We start from the raw sequence: 17,742 nt of genomic DNA, 5'->3' as shown, positions 1-17,742 counted from the left end.
CACACAGAACTATATACAGTCATCGTGTTTTACCTGCTAGTGCATGTTCTTCCACACTCTTCTACCAAATTAAATATTAAAAGCCATCCATTGAAACACTCTAAACTTTAACCAGAATCCCAGAGGTTCCTCAAGACACTATTTACATTCATTCAAACTCTACATTTTCACCTGTAGCAGATTTCAAAAGGAATATTCATCCATCTTTCAAACTGTTATAAGTGTTGTGATGCCAAAATTCACTGGTTAGTATGGAAGCAGGATAAAAAAATATAAAAAGTAATTGTGACTTTTTATCTCACAATTCTGAGTTTTTATCTCGCAATTCTGACTTCATTTCCCAATTCAGAGATAAAAGCTATTATTAACTCCAAATTCAGAGAAAAGTCAGAATTGTGAGAAAAACTATTAATTACACTTGAAACCTTATCTTCAGTCTCTCATTAAAGGAACAGCTTTATGGACGGAGATATCTAACCCATTTAATCCCAGCGCTCACAATAGTGACTGTAAAGACGGTTTTCATTTATAAAGCTCTAATAACATTACTGACTGAAATAAAGGGTCTCAATGAAATATGTGCAGTGTCACGTTTAGTGCAGATTGTTACAAGATCAAAGCAGTTTACTTCCTGTTTCCTGTTTAAGAAGATGCTGCTGCATCAAAGCTCCAAAACAAAAGGCTAGTAAAGTATGTCAACATAAAGATATGACAAAGATTTTTGGTACACAATATCTTTAAGGTGTCTAGTATTAATATATGAATTCAAAATGATGAAGTTTTTCTGAGTGTGGTCATAGAGTGAGTACGAGTCACAATAGTGACCGCTGGGATAATTGCAGCTATTAGTGAAGGTGGCGCTAAAATGTTGCAATGACAAAGTTACAGTGAATATTGCACTAAGTTCAAATGTTACAAATAAGTTACAATATTGATGTTGTAAAACTGGTAGCACTAATGTAAACATTTGATGATATATGTTACATTAAAGTAACAATTTTAAAATACGTTGATGGTTGTATTTTTTGTCTTTTATCTCAGTATTCCTGTCAGTGTTGTATAAGGGGTTTTAAGCATTATAGCAATGTGATGAAACTGTTTAAAACAGCTGGGCTAAGATCTATAACAATTTTGATGACTGCAGAAATATGTTCATTCAGTACATTATCCCACCCGCCATAAAACACAATTTTTCACTTTTCCCAAAATAAATAAATAATAATTATTGATAATGACACATCATTTGGATATTTTCATGTCTGGGAAAAATTTGGGATTAAACAGGTTAAGTAAGAACATTTGCAGCATTAGTCTTTCTCTCTGCTTTAAAGAGACACTGTTGATGAATCTTTAATTAATCAACCCCAAAACTCATCTGAGAAACTACACTTCAACGTCTCAGGATATTTTGAATATATTGTAATGGACATTACATTTCAGACAGTACTGAACCGCTGGGCTAGCTATCGTCAGGATCGGCTCGTGGTTCGTTCAAGTTCATTAAAGTCAAACAAACTATAAAGTAAGTAAAAACTGACAGCATACAAGTGCAAACATAAACATTTCCCACACAAGCAGGGAACATTTCAAATGAGATATTGCTATCAAGTCAATTTCTAAAAATAATTGATAATTTGGTGGTTAAAAAAGTGCAAGTAGACGACAGTATAAAACATGCGGCTCAGACAGCCAAACTTCACTGATAAACGAAAACAGCCACAAATAATCTACTACTGGAAGTATAAAGTTGTTTTTAATCTAGTGGAGCATAGCTGTGCTATCATGCTGAAAGTCTCTTGCTTCCCATCAGGTTTTTGCTTGTAATTCCTCGAGGAAACAGTATTAAAGACTGAGAACCTTTGGATCTAACACACTGACGATGTTTCAGTCACCGTCTCGATTAGGGATGCACGATATTATCGGAACGTTACCGGAATCGGCCGATAAAGGCTGAAACATAAACATCGGCCGATTTGAAAAAATACCAGACAAAATTATTTGAACGGTAACATTTTTAATGTTTTTAAAGAAGTCTCTTCTGCTCACCAAGCCTGCATTTATTTGATCATAAATACAGCAAAAGCAGTAATATTGTGAAATATTTGTACTATTTAAAATAACTGCTTTCTATGTGAATATGTGTTAAATCACTTTTGATCAATTTAATGCATCCTTGTGAAATAAAAGTATTAATTTCTATAATTTACCCCCCAGTATAAAAAAAATTATACTGACTGCAAGCTTCTGAATGGTAGAGTGTATAATGTTACAAAAGCTTTTTATTTCAGATAAATGCTGATCTTTGGATCTTTCTATTCATCAAAGAATCCTGAAAAAATGTACTCAACTGTTTAAAATATTGATGATGATAATAATAATAATAATAAATCAACATCAGCATATTAGAATGATTTCTGAAGATCATGTGACACTGAAGACTGGAGTAATGATGCTGAAAATACAGCTGCGCATCACAGAAATAAATTACAGTTTAACAGAGATTCACATAGAAAACAACTGTTTTAAATTGTAATAATATTTCACAATATTAATGCTTTTGCTGTATTTTGGATCAAATAAATGCAGGCTTGTTGAGCAGAAGAGACTTCTTTAAAAAAACATAAAAATCTTACTGTTAAAAAACTGTTGACTGGTAGTGTACGTAATAAAATGAAAGTAAAATACACAAATATCATTAAGATACTTGTGTTTCTGAATATATAAAGCAATTTTGATCAGGTCAGAAGCTATAGCTTACATGAATAAAAATCACAAACATGACACATAAATTAAATAATATATACAGATTTATTCATTAATATGTAATATATTTTTTGCATATGGACTGTGAAAACTTAAATACAAGGAGCTCTAAAAGATTTTTTTTTTTTTTTAGAATTTTGACAGCTCTTTTGCTTTAGACCATCTATTAATGTTAAATCCACAAATAAAATCTTAAGGTTTCAACTGCATCTGTCTGAGGAGAAAAAAAACACACAGCAGAGATTGATTTTATTACAGTTATTGTCAAGGTTTTCAATGTACTCTCATTAAAAAATAACTTTAATAAAGTTTATTACTTCTAACAAAATAAGTTTTTCTCAAAACTATCCAAAATGAAAAATAATTTGTTAATTTCCACACAGGAAAGACTTTGTTGTTGTTTCAAAACAAAGGGAAATATATATCGTATCGTACCAAAATGATTTGAAAATATCGGCATATCGGATATCGGCAAAAATCTAATATCGTGCATCCCTAGTCTCGATTGCTTTCTAAAGACCATCACTGCATGTCAGATTACCAGCCAGTTAAACGTCCACACTCTCCATTTCCACATCTTCTAAAGTGGTATCCGACTGGGAAACCATTATGAGCTTTTGTTTCTTTGAATACTGTCTGATCGTGGTACACTCCTGCCGAAGTGTCTCATCATGAAGCTCCCGGTCCTTTTCCAAAACCTCAACAGAGCTCTCTCGACTGAACGTGGCATTGTCTGTGGACTCAAAGGATTCGCCGCCAAGGCCTTCAAGTTTGGTGTAGCCTCCGCTGCCGAGGCCTTCCAGCCGAGGACAGCTGAGACGTCTCGATCGCACCAAAGTAGGGGTGGTTGGACAGATATCCAGATCGACAGACCTGGAGTAGTCAGACAAAGCGCTCAAGGACAGGTGAGATCCGGCGGCCTTGCGACTCGGAGAACCAGACGGCAGCAGCTGAACCCGGGAACCCTGCAGAGAGACGCGAGGAGCACCTTGCAAACTCCCACTGCTCCTGTAAACCTCCACCGAATCCGGCGCAAGCTTGGGATGAGGCTCCACTTTGGCCTTCGTGATGGTCCTGGACGCTACCAAATCCTCCAAACGCCTGCAAATGGCCTCGGCGTCCAGGAACTCTCGTTTGGCCTCTCCGGATTTATCCGAACCCCTTCTCTCCGAAGCTCCTCGGTGGTTGAGCTTCATCATTGGCAAAGTGAAAGCGTTGACCGAAGTGGACACGATGCTCCTGGTTTCCCATTCCTTGCCAATTCGGTTCTGATCTCGATAGATGCTGTAGACGGTGTCCGTAAAGCCCTGTCTTTCCAAAGACGAGGCTCGTGGCATGGTGGTAGACGGTCGTCGGGATGGGATCAAATTACCTGCGTCGTGTCGCTCAGAGCCTGGAGACGGCCAGGAGCCCTTATGAGGGGAACCGTACGATTTGGTGTCTTTCGATTGGCAGTAGTTCACGAAACCGTTGAGCGGCGCCGACTCCTTGCTCCGCAGGCTATGAATGTCAATCACTGTTGAGTAGATGTCTCTGAGGTTAATGATTTTGGTCTTTTTGTCTCTGTTTTCGTGAAGTACTGCATTGCCACAAATGAATAGGAAGATCCCGATGCCCATGATTAAAGGTCCGAACACTTTCAGCTTGTCCGAATATAAGTATCTGTTGATAAATGCAGCGAATGCTCCCAGTTTAGGCCCATTGGAGCCATTATAGCTCCTGAAGTCTTTATCTAGGAGATCCCAAGGCGGTCTGCCGGTCACATTGACTAATTCTCGGCTGTCGTAAGTCCTCTGTGCGTTCATCAGTCCTGGATAAAGCGGACTCTCTTTGGGCCAGTAGCCCAATACGGCCATGGCCACTCCAACCAGCAGCACCAGGATCCCGATGGCAGCGACCAGTCCAGATACGGAGCACAGCTTTAGCTTTCCTTTCACCACGACCACTTCGTTCTTCCTCTTTTTCTTCTCTTTCCTCTTGCGCTTGTTTTCGGCGCGGTTCTTCGCATGAAGGGAGTCCTGTCTCCTGGCAGAAATCCGCAGCAGACCCCCTGTGGCGATCATGATGGCGCTCAATTAATCATCCTGGAGAAGATAGAAAATACATGAGAACATTAGTGTAGGCTGGGAACGCCATGAGATCTAGACATTTACATTTAGGCATTTAGAAGACGCTTTTATCCGAAGCAACTTACAAATGAGAAGCAATCAAAAGAGCAATAATATGCAAGTGCTCCTTTAGCCAAACGCAGTACACATAGCTTTTTTTAAAACTTTTTTTAAATTTAGTTTAATATTAACAATGCACATACAAAAATAAAGTAATATTGACAAAAAAAAAAATAACGAGAGATATTAAACATATTAAATTTATGCTACACAGCATATACAGCTCTAGTCCTATACATACATACATCTCAGTGCATAGAATTTAAAAAAACATATATATATTTATATACATACATATGTATATGAAACAACTCCCCAATTAAGGAGAAAAAGGGAGAAAGAAAAAAAAGTTTTTTTTAAATAATAAATAAAAAGAAAACAAGTAGACAGAATAGAAAAAGAATAGCGAATAATGAGATAATTAATAATGCGAGAAAGTAATTAAACTTTGTAAAAAAATTTTTTTACATTTTTTATTTTATTTACTTATTTAACCAGGAAGGTCCCATTGAGATACAATATCTCTTCTACCAGGGAGTGAGCCACACAATGAACAAACATAAAACACAATTTTCTAAAAACAACACAAATCCTAGTCAGTTATTAAAACATGTACACTGTTCTATATAAACAGACTTTAAAATATTTTTTAAATAATAAAGCGAACACGACGGTACCCATTTAGATGACTTAACGTTTCCATCAAAACATAAATTGATAACTTAAAGCTATTTAAAACAACGAACCTTTTAAAATTAAAACCTTTAAAGAAATGAATCTGTCAATAATGAATTAAATTCTGAAGCATTCTCTCGTTGTTGTGATGAAGCAGCGCTTACACACTTGCTCACAAAATCTAATAAATAGATTTAAAGGGACAGTTCACCTTCAATTGGTCCCCATTGACTTGAATAGTGTTTTTTCCCGTACTATGGAAGTCAGTGGGACCAGCAAGTGAAGGTGAACTATCCCTTTAACATACACAAGCTAGTCATAAATAACTAAAACTTAAATAAACACTTACAGTACATGCATATATATATATTGTACATGTATATGGGAGTGTGTTCATTCCGTAAAAATAATATGTTATTTTTAATTATTATCGAAGCTTTTGCTGCTTAATGTTTTTGTGGAAACCACAATACACTACCATTCCAAAAATCGGGGATATTTAAAAAATAAATAAATAAAAGAATAATACTTTTATTCATCTCTAGGTTGATCAAAAGTGACATTAAAGACATTTAGAATGTGACAAAAGATTTCTATTTCAAATAAAAGCTGCGCATCACAGGAATAAATTACAGTTTAACAGAGATTCACATAGAAAACAGCTGTTTGAAACTGTAATAATATTTCACAATATTACTGTTTTTACTGTACTTTTCATCAAATAATTGCATCCTTGGTGAGCAGAAGAGACTTCTGACCTGTTACCAGAATAATCCCAACACTGATGTGAATATACAAACACACACACTCATATATGTGCCACCCTACCAGTATCACCATTTCCAATGAATGTTTCTCTCTCTCTCTCTCTCTCACACACACACACACACACTCACACAAAGCACTCTGAGTGGGAGCGAGACGCTTGTTTCTGTGAACAGCATATGGATGGTGTGGGTTAATGCAGCACAAACACACAGCAGTGATCAGCGACACATGAGTGAAAGAAGAACAGAAGCAGTGCGAGACAGAGACAGATGACATGATTCACGCCAGACTCCACACAGAAACATGAAAAGCATCTGTTTGGTGATTTGACATAAAAGCTGATGGAACTGCAGGAACGTGAGTCAGTGAATTTAAGGCTAGCAGGGGAAAAAATCTTGTTTGCTTAGTACATATATAGGATTACTAGGGTTGAGACGCTGGAAAAATGCAAGGTTATGAGATGTGAGCTGAACTTCTTTTAACTTGATCGTTGCATTTTTTAGAATGCTGTTTCACGCGTGATATAATGCAGAAGATGATCAAACACATCCATTAAATGCATGTGTGACCCTGGAGCACAAAACCAGTTGTAAGGGTCAATTTTTTTAAATTGAGATTTATGCATCATCCGAAAGCTGAATAAATAATCTTTCCATTGATGTATGGTTTGTTAGGATAGGACATTATTTGGTCGAGATACAACTATTTGAAAATCTGGAATCTGAGGGTGCAAAAAAATCTAAATATTAGATTTAGATAAGAAAATCATCTTTAAAGTTGTTCAAATGAAGTTCTTAGCAATGCATATTACTAATCAAACATTAAGTTTTTATATATTTACGGTAGGAAATTTACAAAATATCTTCATGGAACATGATCTTTACTTAATATCCTAATGATTTTTGGCATAAAAGAGAAATGTATAATTTTGACCCATACAATGTATTGTTGGCTATTGCTACAAATATACCCCAGCGACTTATGACTGATTTTGTGCTGCAGGGTCACATATATTTACATATAAAAACAATGGGAAAGCAGAAAGCATTGCAGAACTACTGTGTGTCTGATATTTGATGTTTGCATGATGCTGACAGACTGAAAGCTGCTGCTGGTTTCTTTTACTGTTAATAATCATCTATTAATGCTGTTATTCTGTCAGTCATTTTGACTAACAATTGTCTTGACTTTTTGAGTTGACTTCAAAAACTCAGTGTCTATATTTTTCTTATTTTGTATATGTTTGGTTCAGTATTTGTACAGTACATATTTCATGCACTTCTGTGTTGAACTTTATGTGTGCTGCACATGGAATAGAACTGACTTTAATCAATGTTGCTTGAATCATGTTATCGTTAGGTTTTTAAGATGAATAATTAAACGCTAAAATAGATATCTTCGATCGTCAAATGTTCTGAAAAAACAAGAGATTACATTTTTTGCCATATCGCCCAGCCCTAAGAATTACTGCTGAAATAAGACCTTTTGAAGTCGATGAACATTATCACTGCAAAAAATGATTTTCTTACTTAGTATTTTTGTCTAGTTTTCTAGTATAAATGTCTAAACATTCTTGAATCAGGATGCATTTACTTGACAAGCAAAATGACAAGATATTAAGACTTGTTTTTTGAAAAAATTATCAACATTTTGTAAGCTTTTGCTTAAAACAAGCAAAAATATCTACCAATGGGGTAAGAAAAATCATCTTAATTCAAAGCTAAACAAGAGTATTTTTCTTGCCCCATTATCAGCTTGTTTCAAGCAAAAATTAACATAATTTTGATAATTTTTTCAGAAAATAAGACAATATCTTGAGTCATTTTACTTGTAAAGTAAATTCATCCTGATTCAAGAATTCTTAGTATTTTGTCTAGTTTTCTAGTATAAATATCCAAGTAAGAAAATCATTGTTTACAGCGTAGCGTCTATCAGAAAGGACTGATTCACTTACTGACGTCAGCAGGTGAACATCTTAGTGCTTCATGTTCAACTCAATTCAACTCGATCCAATAACAACAAATTAAAGCTTTAAAATCATATGGGATCAAATGCTTCTCTTAGTGGGATCTGACCAGGTTTGATGAATCTTTGAATATGCATGAATGAGATTTGAGAGCTGTGATGCTGGGGAAGTTGCATGAAATAAGAAACAATGTCGTTCTAAATAAACTCCCAAAGATTCAGATGCATCAGTCTTTCTCAAGCGTCTGAACCACTAAACCACGTCACTCAAACAGAGCCTTATGAGAGCTAGAAACTAACACACACACACAGATGTAGGATTCTCTGGATGTTTATTTCATGCTCTAAATCAAAACAGACAGACAATATTTTGCCGTGGCCTTTGTGAACCCATCTGCTTTTCTGCAGTGGAGTCTAATAATTTATGGCACCAATTAAATCTTTATGTTGTCTTCCAAAAGGGACTTCCAGAGGGAAAATACATATTTGAGTTTCCAGCACCAGGGTTCATTAGTTGTGAATCATCAGGGGAGAAAAGAAGACAAAAGTGTAATAGTTTCTCACTGGATCTCGAGTGTCCATTTCTCTTGATGTGTAACGCGCCGCTGTGTTCATTAGGTGCTTGTTTGGAGTCTCGACATGTTAGATGGACACTGATTTAACATGAATCAGCAGATACGACTTCTTATGACCAGTGATAATGCTGACAGTAAATAAACATGACGCTTGTATAGCGTGTAATCGTGTGTTCTCGTCAGTCATGAATCTTTCACCAGTAAACCGAATGATCCACTGACTTTCATTCAGATATGATTCTAGAAAACATGTGATTTAACTCTGAATGTAGAGACAGTGGATCTCTTGAACACCGGATGAATTGTCCTTGATTCGATTGCAACACAGAAGAAGATAGATCTTTATTTTCCCTCCTGTGAGCTGAGAAGCATGTCCGTTATGAGCGTTTATGGACCTGCCCTATATTTACTCACTAGTGCACTACAGAGGATCACTCAAACTTTATTACACGCTCGGTTTAAATAACTGCTGCTCAACCTGTGAAAATGCAATGCTTGTCTTAAAGGAATAGTTCAGCCAAAAACGAAAACTTGCTGAAAATGTGCTCACCCTGAGGTTATCCGAGTGAATCAGGAGAGAAATCTGCACAGATCAAGCAGCGTTTAAACGGCTCTGAACAAATATGAGGCTGGATTTTGATGTGAGAGACAACAGCAGATGCTTACTTGTGGATTATTGTGATGTTGTTATCAGCTGTTTGGACTCTCATTCTGACGGCACCCATTCGCTGCAGAGCATCCATTGCTGAGACACTGATGCAATGCTACATTTATCCAAACCTGATGAAGAAACAAACTCATCCTAATTTGGGATGGTCTGAGGATGAGCACTTTTTCATTTTTGGCTGAACTATTCCTTCAAACCTACAGTTTAAACCTGCAAGTAATGCAAAACCTCTTACAAAGGTGCACTTGCAAACTGGTTTAAGAAGCCATCAACTTTTGCAAATCCCTTACATGCAGCTAAATGTTCTTCTAAATGTGCTTGAACGTCATCACTAATGTCACGTCTCATTCTGCTTCACTAGTCAACAAACAGCTCGTTCATTTCTAACAACACAATCCACAGATGCTGCAGACTGGTGTTACAAAACACACTGCTTTTAACAAACACAGCTCCCATATTTCTGCCTTGGCTCTGCTTCTATATTTCCAACCGCAAAGATTTACAGATCTGACGAATTCCTGCGAGCGTTTGACAAACTCCACGTTTAATGAAATAAAGCTGAAAACGCTCCGTCAGTCCAGACAAGCGGATGATCGGGAGTTCAAAGGTGTGCGCGGATCCTTCCACATCAAAGCAAAGAGCAGAGCATCTGAGCGTACAGAGAGACGAGCGGCGGGATCCACAGACTTCAGACACACACATGACATCTCAAACACGGCCGAGAAGGATTTATGGATCACAAGGACCTTTATGTTCATTTCTGAAGAGCTGGATGGAGAGCAGCGGGTGACAATAAACACGTCATGAGGACAAAACACCAAATGACAGAGACTGCCAGAGTGAGTTTGGTTGTAAAACTAGCTGCAGTAAAAAGAAATATGATTTCCCTGCATCTCCATCATCAGTGCAGAGAAACGTAAAGGTAATGGAGCTAAAAATGATGACCTTTACCATCTGATTGCACTAGCAAACACTTCTCCAGATTTGGTTTATCCAGTGTGGTTGTAATATCTTCATCCATTACTGAACTCACTACTATAGACAGGTTTAATAGAAACGAGTGGAAACCAAGCTGATGTACAACCAATTCAAGTTGAGTTCTTTGAAAACACATCTTTCCAAACTAATTCCAGAGGACAAAAACCTCATGGATTGGGAACGTCAGGTTTCACCTATTAATCGATCAATCCCTCGCAGCCTCGTTCTCATTTGCTTCAAATACTAGAGATTGTAATTATCATTAAAACCGTATTCCAATGGAAAGATTATTCAGCTTTCATTTAAAAAAATGACCCTTATGACTGGTTTTGTGCTCCAGGGTCACATATAAACACTGTCCAGCATAAAGCAGAGTTTTAAATAACCGTCTCACATTTGCACAGCAGCAGAGTATAGTTTAGTTTTGTGAGTGAAAACAGGGCGGAAAAGCTGGGAGGTTTTAAAAGAGTGCTAAGGGAATTATACAAATGAATATATGAATGAATTAATTATATGAATGTACCTCTGATGGTTCTGACTGTCTTCAGAAACGATTCGATGGCATTTTGTTTTCATCTTCGCTCCATGTAAAACCTAATAAAGTAGTGCTCTTTACGGGAAACGGCTGTAATTCTGCTGCTCCAGAAGAGCCACCTAGTGTCAGACAGTGGATTTACAGAGACTCACATACAGCCTGTGTGCAGTTTCTGTCTGACCAAAAACTATTGTATGCCCTGCTGTACATTTTGACCGGTTGATGAAAAACAAGCTCATGTGGATTCTACACACTTAAACAATTCGGATACAATCCAGAGCGGATATAATACATATAATCATTTATTATTCGGTTATCCCTTTTCTTTATTTAAAGGCTGAAATTTGAGGTTTACCATTTTATGAAAGTTTTTCAAAGCTTTATTTGAACATTTCATACGTTTTTAGATAAACAGTTGTCAGTCATGTTGTCATTTAAAATCCGGACATCATTGGTGATGTTATTGTTTTTATTTGTTGCTGATTTTAAATATAAAGCTAGGTGAAACGATTTATGTGTCAGTTCTTTTTGAACATTTCCAGCACATTTGAACAACACCGTGATATAATACTGATAACCGTGATCATTTAGGTCACTATAATCGTGCTAAGAAATGTTCATACGTTACATACTGACCCTGACTACATCTGATCTGGTCTCTAATGCAAGATTTGGATTCTAATAAGGAATCTGCTTCAATGTGAGTCCAGCTGCTCAAACCCCTTAAGTGATAACAATAAAGGTTTTCTTTAGTAAAGGGGGTTTTTCAACCATCTGCAGGTCTCAATTGTAAGCCAAAAACCACAAAGACGGCGGTTTTATGCATGCAGTTAATGCATGTCAGTGACTTTACACTGCACTTAGATATTCCAGTTGTGAGAGATCGGTCAGCTCGAACAGATTCTCATGCGCTTTGCTCCATGCATTAATGAGCTCTGACATAAACAACATCTCATGAATTCCTGCATTAGTTATTGCACTGGATTTAAACAAGATCTTACTTGACCAAGCGCACAATAAACGCAGTGATGTACCAAACTCTGCAGAAAACACTATGTTCTGGTTCAGGTGTTTGACTGATTATTCTCGTTCTCATCATGGACGACGCGTCCAGCACAAAGAACTCTTCAAGGTTTTGTAATAATCTACCTGGTGAAATGAATCGCTTCCCTGAGATACATTTACAGCTTTCATATTTTAGAGAGATGCGTGAGTTCTCAGCATCACGATCCTGGAAGATCTCTAAATCACAGAAGAACACAACCTAACCTAACATGCATTGATCACGTATGACCTGAGAGCCTCTAGTGTCAGCATCCAGCCCTTCAGATCAATACTAGTCAATAATGAATAACCCAGCTACTCTTCAAACAGGTCGCTGTTATTCCATAATGAGGAGATTTAGTCACTTTGTCTCGATTTAAAACCCTAATGCTTATATTTGACCGTTCATGTTTTGTTACCACAAATTCAAACGTTTCTATAATCTCAGTACAGACTTCAGCACCATAAAAAGGGCGAATTTAAATAGAGTTTTAGCTAAATAAAATGTGCAGTGAGTGTTAATAAAAATGGTGATTGTGAAAATGAGCTGCTCAGATGGAAAACACTGAATCTCTCTGTTACAGCGCTTTTGACGAAGGGATTAAACAAAACAACGAATACAGGTCATTTAAAACAACCTGCCTCTCAAAATGCGCGTAAAACCGAACAGAAACCGGAACATCGGCGAGGTTTACGCGTGGAAAATAACGTGCGTAACAGACATTCGGCACATTTAACGAACGCTAAAAACACTGGAGACAGACATGCATGCATGCATTCGATTTATATATATATCCATCCATCGATAAATCATATAATCCACTCCATCTACACAGTGAAGGAACGTGTGAGGAGAAAACCATCGCTTACCGTGAAATACGACTAATAGATTCGTACTCGGGCAACGAAACGCAAACTTTGTCTCTTCACAAGACCGCATTTTGCGCGTTAAGTTCGTTATTTCCAGTATTTCCAGCCAGGAATGTTTCCGGGCTCCTCTCAGCCGTTTAATCGCGCGCCGGTTCCCCGTTCCAGAGTTCTGTTCCGCGCTCCGCTCCGCTCCGGTTCGGTTCGGGCTCCGCCGTTACTGCGGCTGATGTTACGCCGCTTCTCCGGTGTTGTTGCTATGATACCGCAGACCGAATCCGGTGCAAGTGCTGCAGGATTTGAATGATTGCTTTCTAAACTGTTTAACCCGATGAGCGACGGCGTTCGTGACGCGTCAGACGCGCGTCAAACCCGTTCAGAGACGGAATGACCACCTGCGCCTCTTTGTTCCTGCTGGTCAAATATAGGCAAGAAAACATATTCATGCGCATTCGGAACATGTTCATAAGCAGAGGAACGTCATTCACTAGACTAGTCAAAAAGTGCCATAACGCAATAATATTGCAATGTAAATATCAGCATGACGATACCATGACAAATATGTCCTAAGAACGTGCAATTACAAACACATTATTTCTCTGAACTTTCAAAATATCCAGCTTTTAAACATTTGCCAAATATACCATTTTGGGTATATTTAATTATTTTGCAATTGCAAGGTTTTGAAATGTGAAGTTTAAACACAATGTCAGATGAACGTCCAACTCAAACGTCTTAGAAAAAAGTCCCACACACGACGCTTAAACAATGTTTTGAGAACATTTGAAAAGACTAGATGCCGTTAAACAAACGTTCTATGAACGAACCTCGCCGGAACGCTCTGAAAACCTTCCCTGAACGCTGCATTTGTGACTAATTATTAGCACCTTCACTAATGTAAATGACAATAAAGCAACTGGAGACGCTTCATATTCAAACTGGTCTTCAAGATATTTAAAATACATTTATTTCATACTAAATATACTTTAAATCTATTAACACATTTACTGATATAAATAATATAATTAAACTTTTTTGGGAGAACTACTTGTGCACAATGTAGTACATTTCTCAATATTAAGCCTAAAATGTGTTTTAATGTCTATTGATGAGGATTGTATGATCTTTGAATAATATCGGTCTTTAGATGCAATATATTTAAAGTGTACTTGCAGTAGTTTCACTTTAGCACAATCAAATATACTTCAGTACATCTTTAGTGGGACTTCGACAAACACACAAATTCACACATTTAATGTGCATTGGGCACAAAATTAGTTTAGCATACTAAAAGTACAACTGCATGGTATTTTATTAAATACACAAATGCAAATGTATTTGTACTATACTTAGCATAAAATACATGCATTTCAAATAGATTTGAGTATATTTGTTTTTCTCTAGGGGTGGCACCATGGTACTTTCATATATACAAAATACACATTGTACTGAACCCATTTCATGTTTTCTGGCATTGACATTTTTTCTGGTGCTTCAGAGAATACCAAACATGTTCAGAACATCATTGTACCATGCTATTTCTTGTTAGGAAGATTTCTCTGAGGAAGAATAACTGACCTGCCAAAGCAACTATTTTAATGCATGATAAAATGACAGAACGCTTGATCAACTCATTAAACTCAAGTGGTATTGTTTGTAAGCCTCTGCTGAAGAGAAGCGTAGCGTTAATCAATACCATTATAAGATCAGTATCATTCCAGAGGCCAGAGATCAACTCAAAGATCAATAATCAGCTTAACCGACTGAAACCAGCAAAAAAAAAAGAAGCTATGAATTATGAAACAATGCAACAAACATTCGAGACTAAATCCAAAAAACACCAGTCTTCATGTGCTTATAGACAGCATTGAGGGTCCGTAATCAGATTACTTTTCCCAAGTAACTAAAGTAACACATACAAGAAAATATGTAATATATAATATCAAATAACTTTGTTTTGACGTTTATTCCCTGACAGCTCGTGTGTTGAGAAAGGTGCAGAGACTGAGGCTTATTCATTTCACTTTTGATGTGAAAGGGCAGTTTATGGTTCCAAAAAATAGAACTTTTGGTTTTTTTCTGATTAAAAATAAATAAGCAAGCCCAGCCCAAGTGACCAAAAGTAACAAAAGTAACGCAATTAGTTACTTTTTTATGAAGTAATGCAATATTGTAATGCAAGCCCAACACTGGTTACAAGGGTGTTACTTTACTTTTACATTACTTTTTAAATCTGGGCAGGGCTTGCTTGTTTGATTTTAATATAAAAGTTCTGATTTTGGCAAATAAAGCACTTTCACACCAAAAGCCTCAGGCTGAAGGAAAAGTATTCACGTCTGTACAGTAGAATGCAGAAGAAGAAAGTTCAGCGATAAAAAAAAGAACAAATGTTAGTTTATCTTGAGTAATTTTTGCTTATTAGTATGATTGAATTGGATCATTGGAGGTCAGCAGCAAAGACATCATATGTATTTAATCCCATTTTATTAAATACATAAAGCATATTTGTAATATTTAACATTTAATTATTGCATGTTTGTGTCACATTCGGTGTTGCATTTCAACGTTTTTATTCATTTTGAGGAATACTGAATCTGTTTTTTTGTGAGCAAGATGAATTATTCTAGAACTAAAGTAACATCTTCTGATTTCTCTCAACATGGGTACAGGAGAGCTTTCAATCAATAAATGCGGAAACAAAGTAACTGCTGTTACTTATTTGAAAAAGTAACAGATATTTTCTTGTAAATTAAAAAGTAATGCGTTACTTTACAAGTTACTTTTAAAAAGTAATCTGATTACGTAACTGGCGTTACTTGTAATGTGTTACCCAGCACTGCTGGTTACAGGTGAGTGTGAGTGTAATATCTGTAACTCATTTCACTATCAAAGGCCTGCACTTGTGAACAGCAGCATGTTTAATTGCTAACGCTCCACTTTCTCTGTAATAATCGCTCAGGATAAAGATGAAACGCTGCAAACGAACACGGTTCCTGCCGCACCTCAGAGAGACGCTCATTAAGACAAACCTCCATGGCCTTTGAAGTTCCTACATCTCGCCTCAAGTGCTGGAGAGGAGCAGTGTTTCGGCCGCGTGCGTTTAACAAGCCCCATCTGATTCCCACAGACCTGTCCCAGAATCCTCCAGAGTTCAGACGCCTCATGACCCCAGAGGTTATTCTCAGCACATGGCCTTCGTTTAACCGCTCACATGGAAAACAGAAGAATGTTTACAACATTCTGTAAGTGCTAAAGGCATCAGACCGGGGCTAGTTGTCACAGGCTCTAGCAGTGCTTTTGTACTATGATATGCGACCCTGGAGCACAAAACCAGTCATAAGGGTCAATTTTTTGTAACTGAGATTTTTAACATCATTTGAAAGCTAAATAAATATAAGCTTTCCATTGATGTATGAATATACCCCAGCGACTTAACACTGCTTTTGTGCTCCAGAGTCACGTTTATCTAATTCAAAAAGGTCTAAAATCAGGATAATATTGTGAATTCTGTCTCCAATATCATCATAATTTTCTAATAGTTGAACACAATAAAGCCACACTGACATATATTATGATGACTGACTATATAACGGAAGTGGTTGAATTTTGCACTGGGGCAAGTTGTCACACATTTAACTGGAACCCCAAAAAAACACAAAGCCCAAAACTCATGAGCTAATTTGACAAATCCAAACAAATTAATAATAATAATGGAACGTTCACACATATAAACACCATGTAAATGTATTTTCTTTCCTGCACCACTGACATGATGCACGTTTATGACTGTCATTATGAATAACAGCTAGTTAAAGAAATAATTCACCTAAAATGCTATTCTTGTGTTGAACCACAAACCAGCCCAGTGTTTTCCTCAGATCTACTCACATCTGCATCTGGCGCCCAGCGGTTGAGGACACTGTCAATCACAAAATCTCATTAGATTGCACCAAAACCTCCTGTCAGAATGAATGCATGTGTGATTTAGTTGCTGTATACGTTATCAGCGATATTTATGCAGCTGTATCTGTTCATAAACTGTTTAGTCTGTTTTGAGGTTCACAGCCTGATGATTCCTTCACATTTCCAGACGCAAACAGCTCCATTATTCCCTCTTACTGAGCATCTGCTGCTTTTAAAGTCACCTGCTTCACATTTGCATTAAGAGCCTTCGGGTGTTTCCAATCACTGCGACCCGAAAACAAGCATCAGTCACACTGTTAACGATTACACAACATCATTAGTGCTAACAGCCTAAACCTCATGTAGTGATCAAACACATTGTCTTTAAAACACTGTTAAAAGGAATAGTTCAGCCAAAAATGAAAATGTGCTGAAAATATACCCATGTACTGTTTATCAGAGATCAGGATGAGTTTGTTTCTTCATCAGGTTTGTAAAATTGTAGCATTGCATCAGTGTCTCAGCAATGGATGCTCTGCAGTGAATGGGTGCCGTCAGAATGAGAGTCCAAACAGCTGATAAAAACATCACAATAATCCACAAGTAATCCACAGCACTCCAGTCCATCAGTTAACATCTGGAGAAGACAAAAGCTGAAACACATCCAGCATTAAGACGATTTAACTAAAATACATTGAGTCCATAATCCATAATAACTCTTCCTCCAGTGAAAAAATGTTCTGGTGTGAATCAGGAGAGAAATCTGCACAGATCAAGCAGCGTTTAAACAGCTCTAAACAAATATGTGGCTGGATTTTGATGTGAGAGACAACA

The 17,742-nt window shown here is 37.0% G+C and overlaps 1 protein-coding gene across 2 annotated transcripts; it reads right to left on the bottom strand.

Annotated features, from left to right (window-relative positions):
• Positions 1 to 3,237: 3,237 nt before the first annotated feature.
• On the bottom strand, positions 3,238 to 16,930 carry LOC107728992 (transmembrane protein 200C-like). Of its 2 annotated transcripts, none has more exons than XM_016539337.1 (2): positions 16,894 to 16,930; positions 3,238 to 4,847 (listed from the first exon to the last, which is right to left on the bottom strand). In XM_016539337.1, exon 2 carries the CDS (start codon positions 4,824 to 4,826, stop codon positions 3,312 to 3,314), a length of 1,515 nt encoding a protein of 504 aa, XP_016394823.1. In that variant the 5' UTR covers positions 4,827 to 4,847; positions 16,894 to 16,930; the 3' UTR covers positions 3,238 to 3,311. The 2 variants fall into 2 exon arrangements, with proteins under 2 accessions (XP_016394823.1, XP_016394822.1); XM_016539336.1 differs by lacking the exon at positions 16,894 to 16,930 and adding an exon at positions 13,009 to 13,180.
• Between the last annotated feature and the right edge of the window lie 812 nt (positions 16,931 to 17,742).

Source organism: Sinocyclocheilus rhinocerous, unplaced genomic scaffold (assembly GCF_001515625.1).
Source record: "Sinocyclocheilus rhinocerous isolate Xijiao unplaced genomic scaffold, SAMN03320098_v1.1 scaffold37, whole genome shotgun sequence".
NCBI lineage: Eukaryota > Metazoa > Chordata > Actinopteri > Cypriniformes > Cyprinidae > Sinocyclocheilus > Sinocyclocheilus rhinocerous.
The sequence above is the reverse complement of the archived record's forward strand: the minus strand, read 5'-3'. Positions and strand labels throughout refer to the sequence as shown.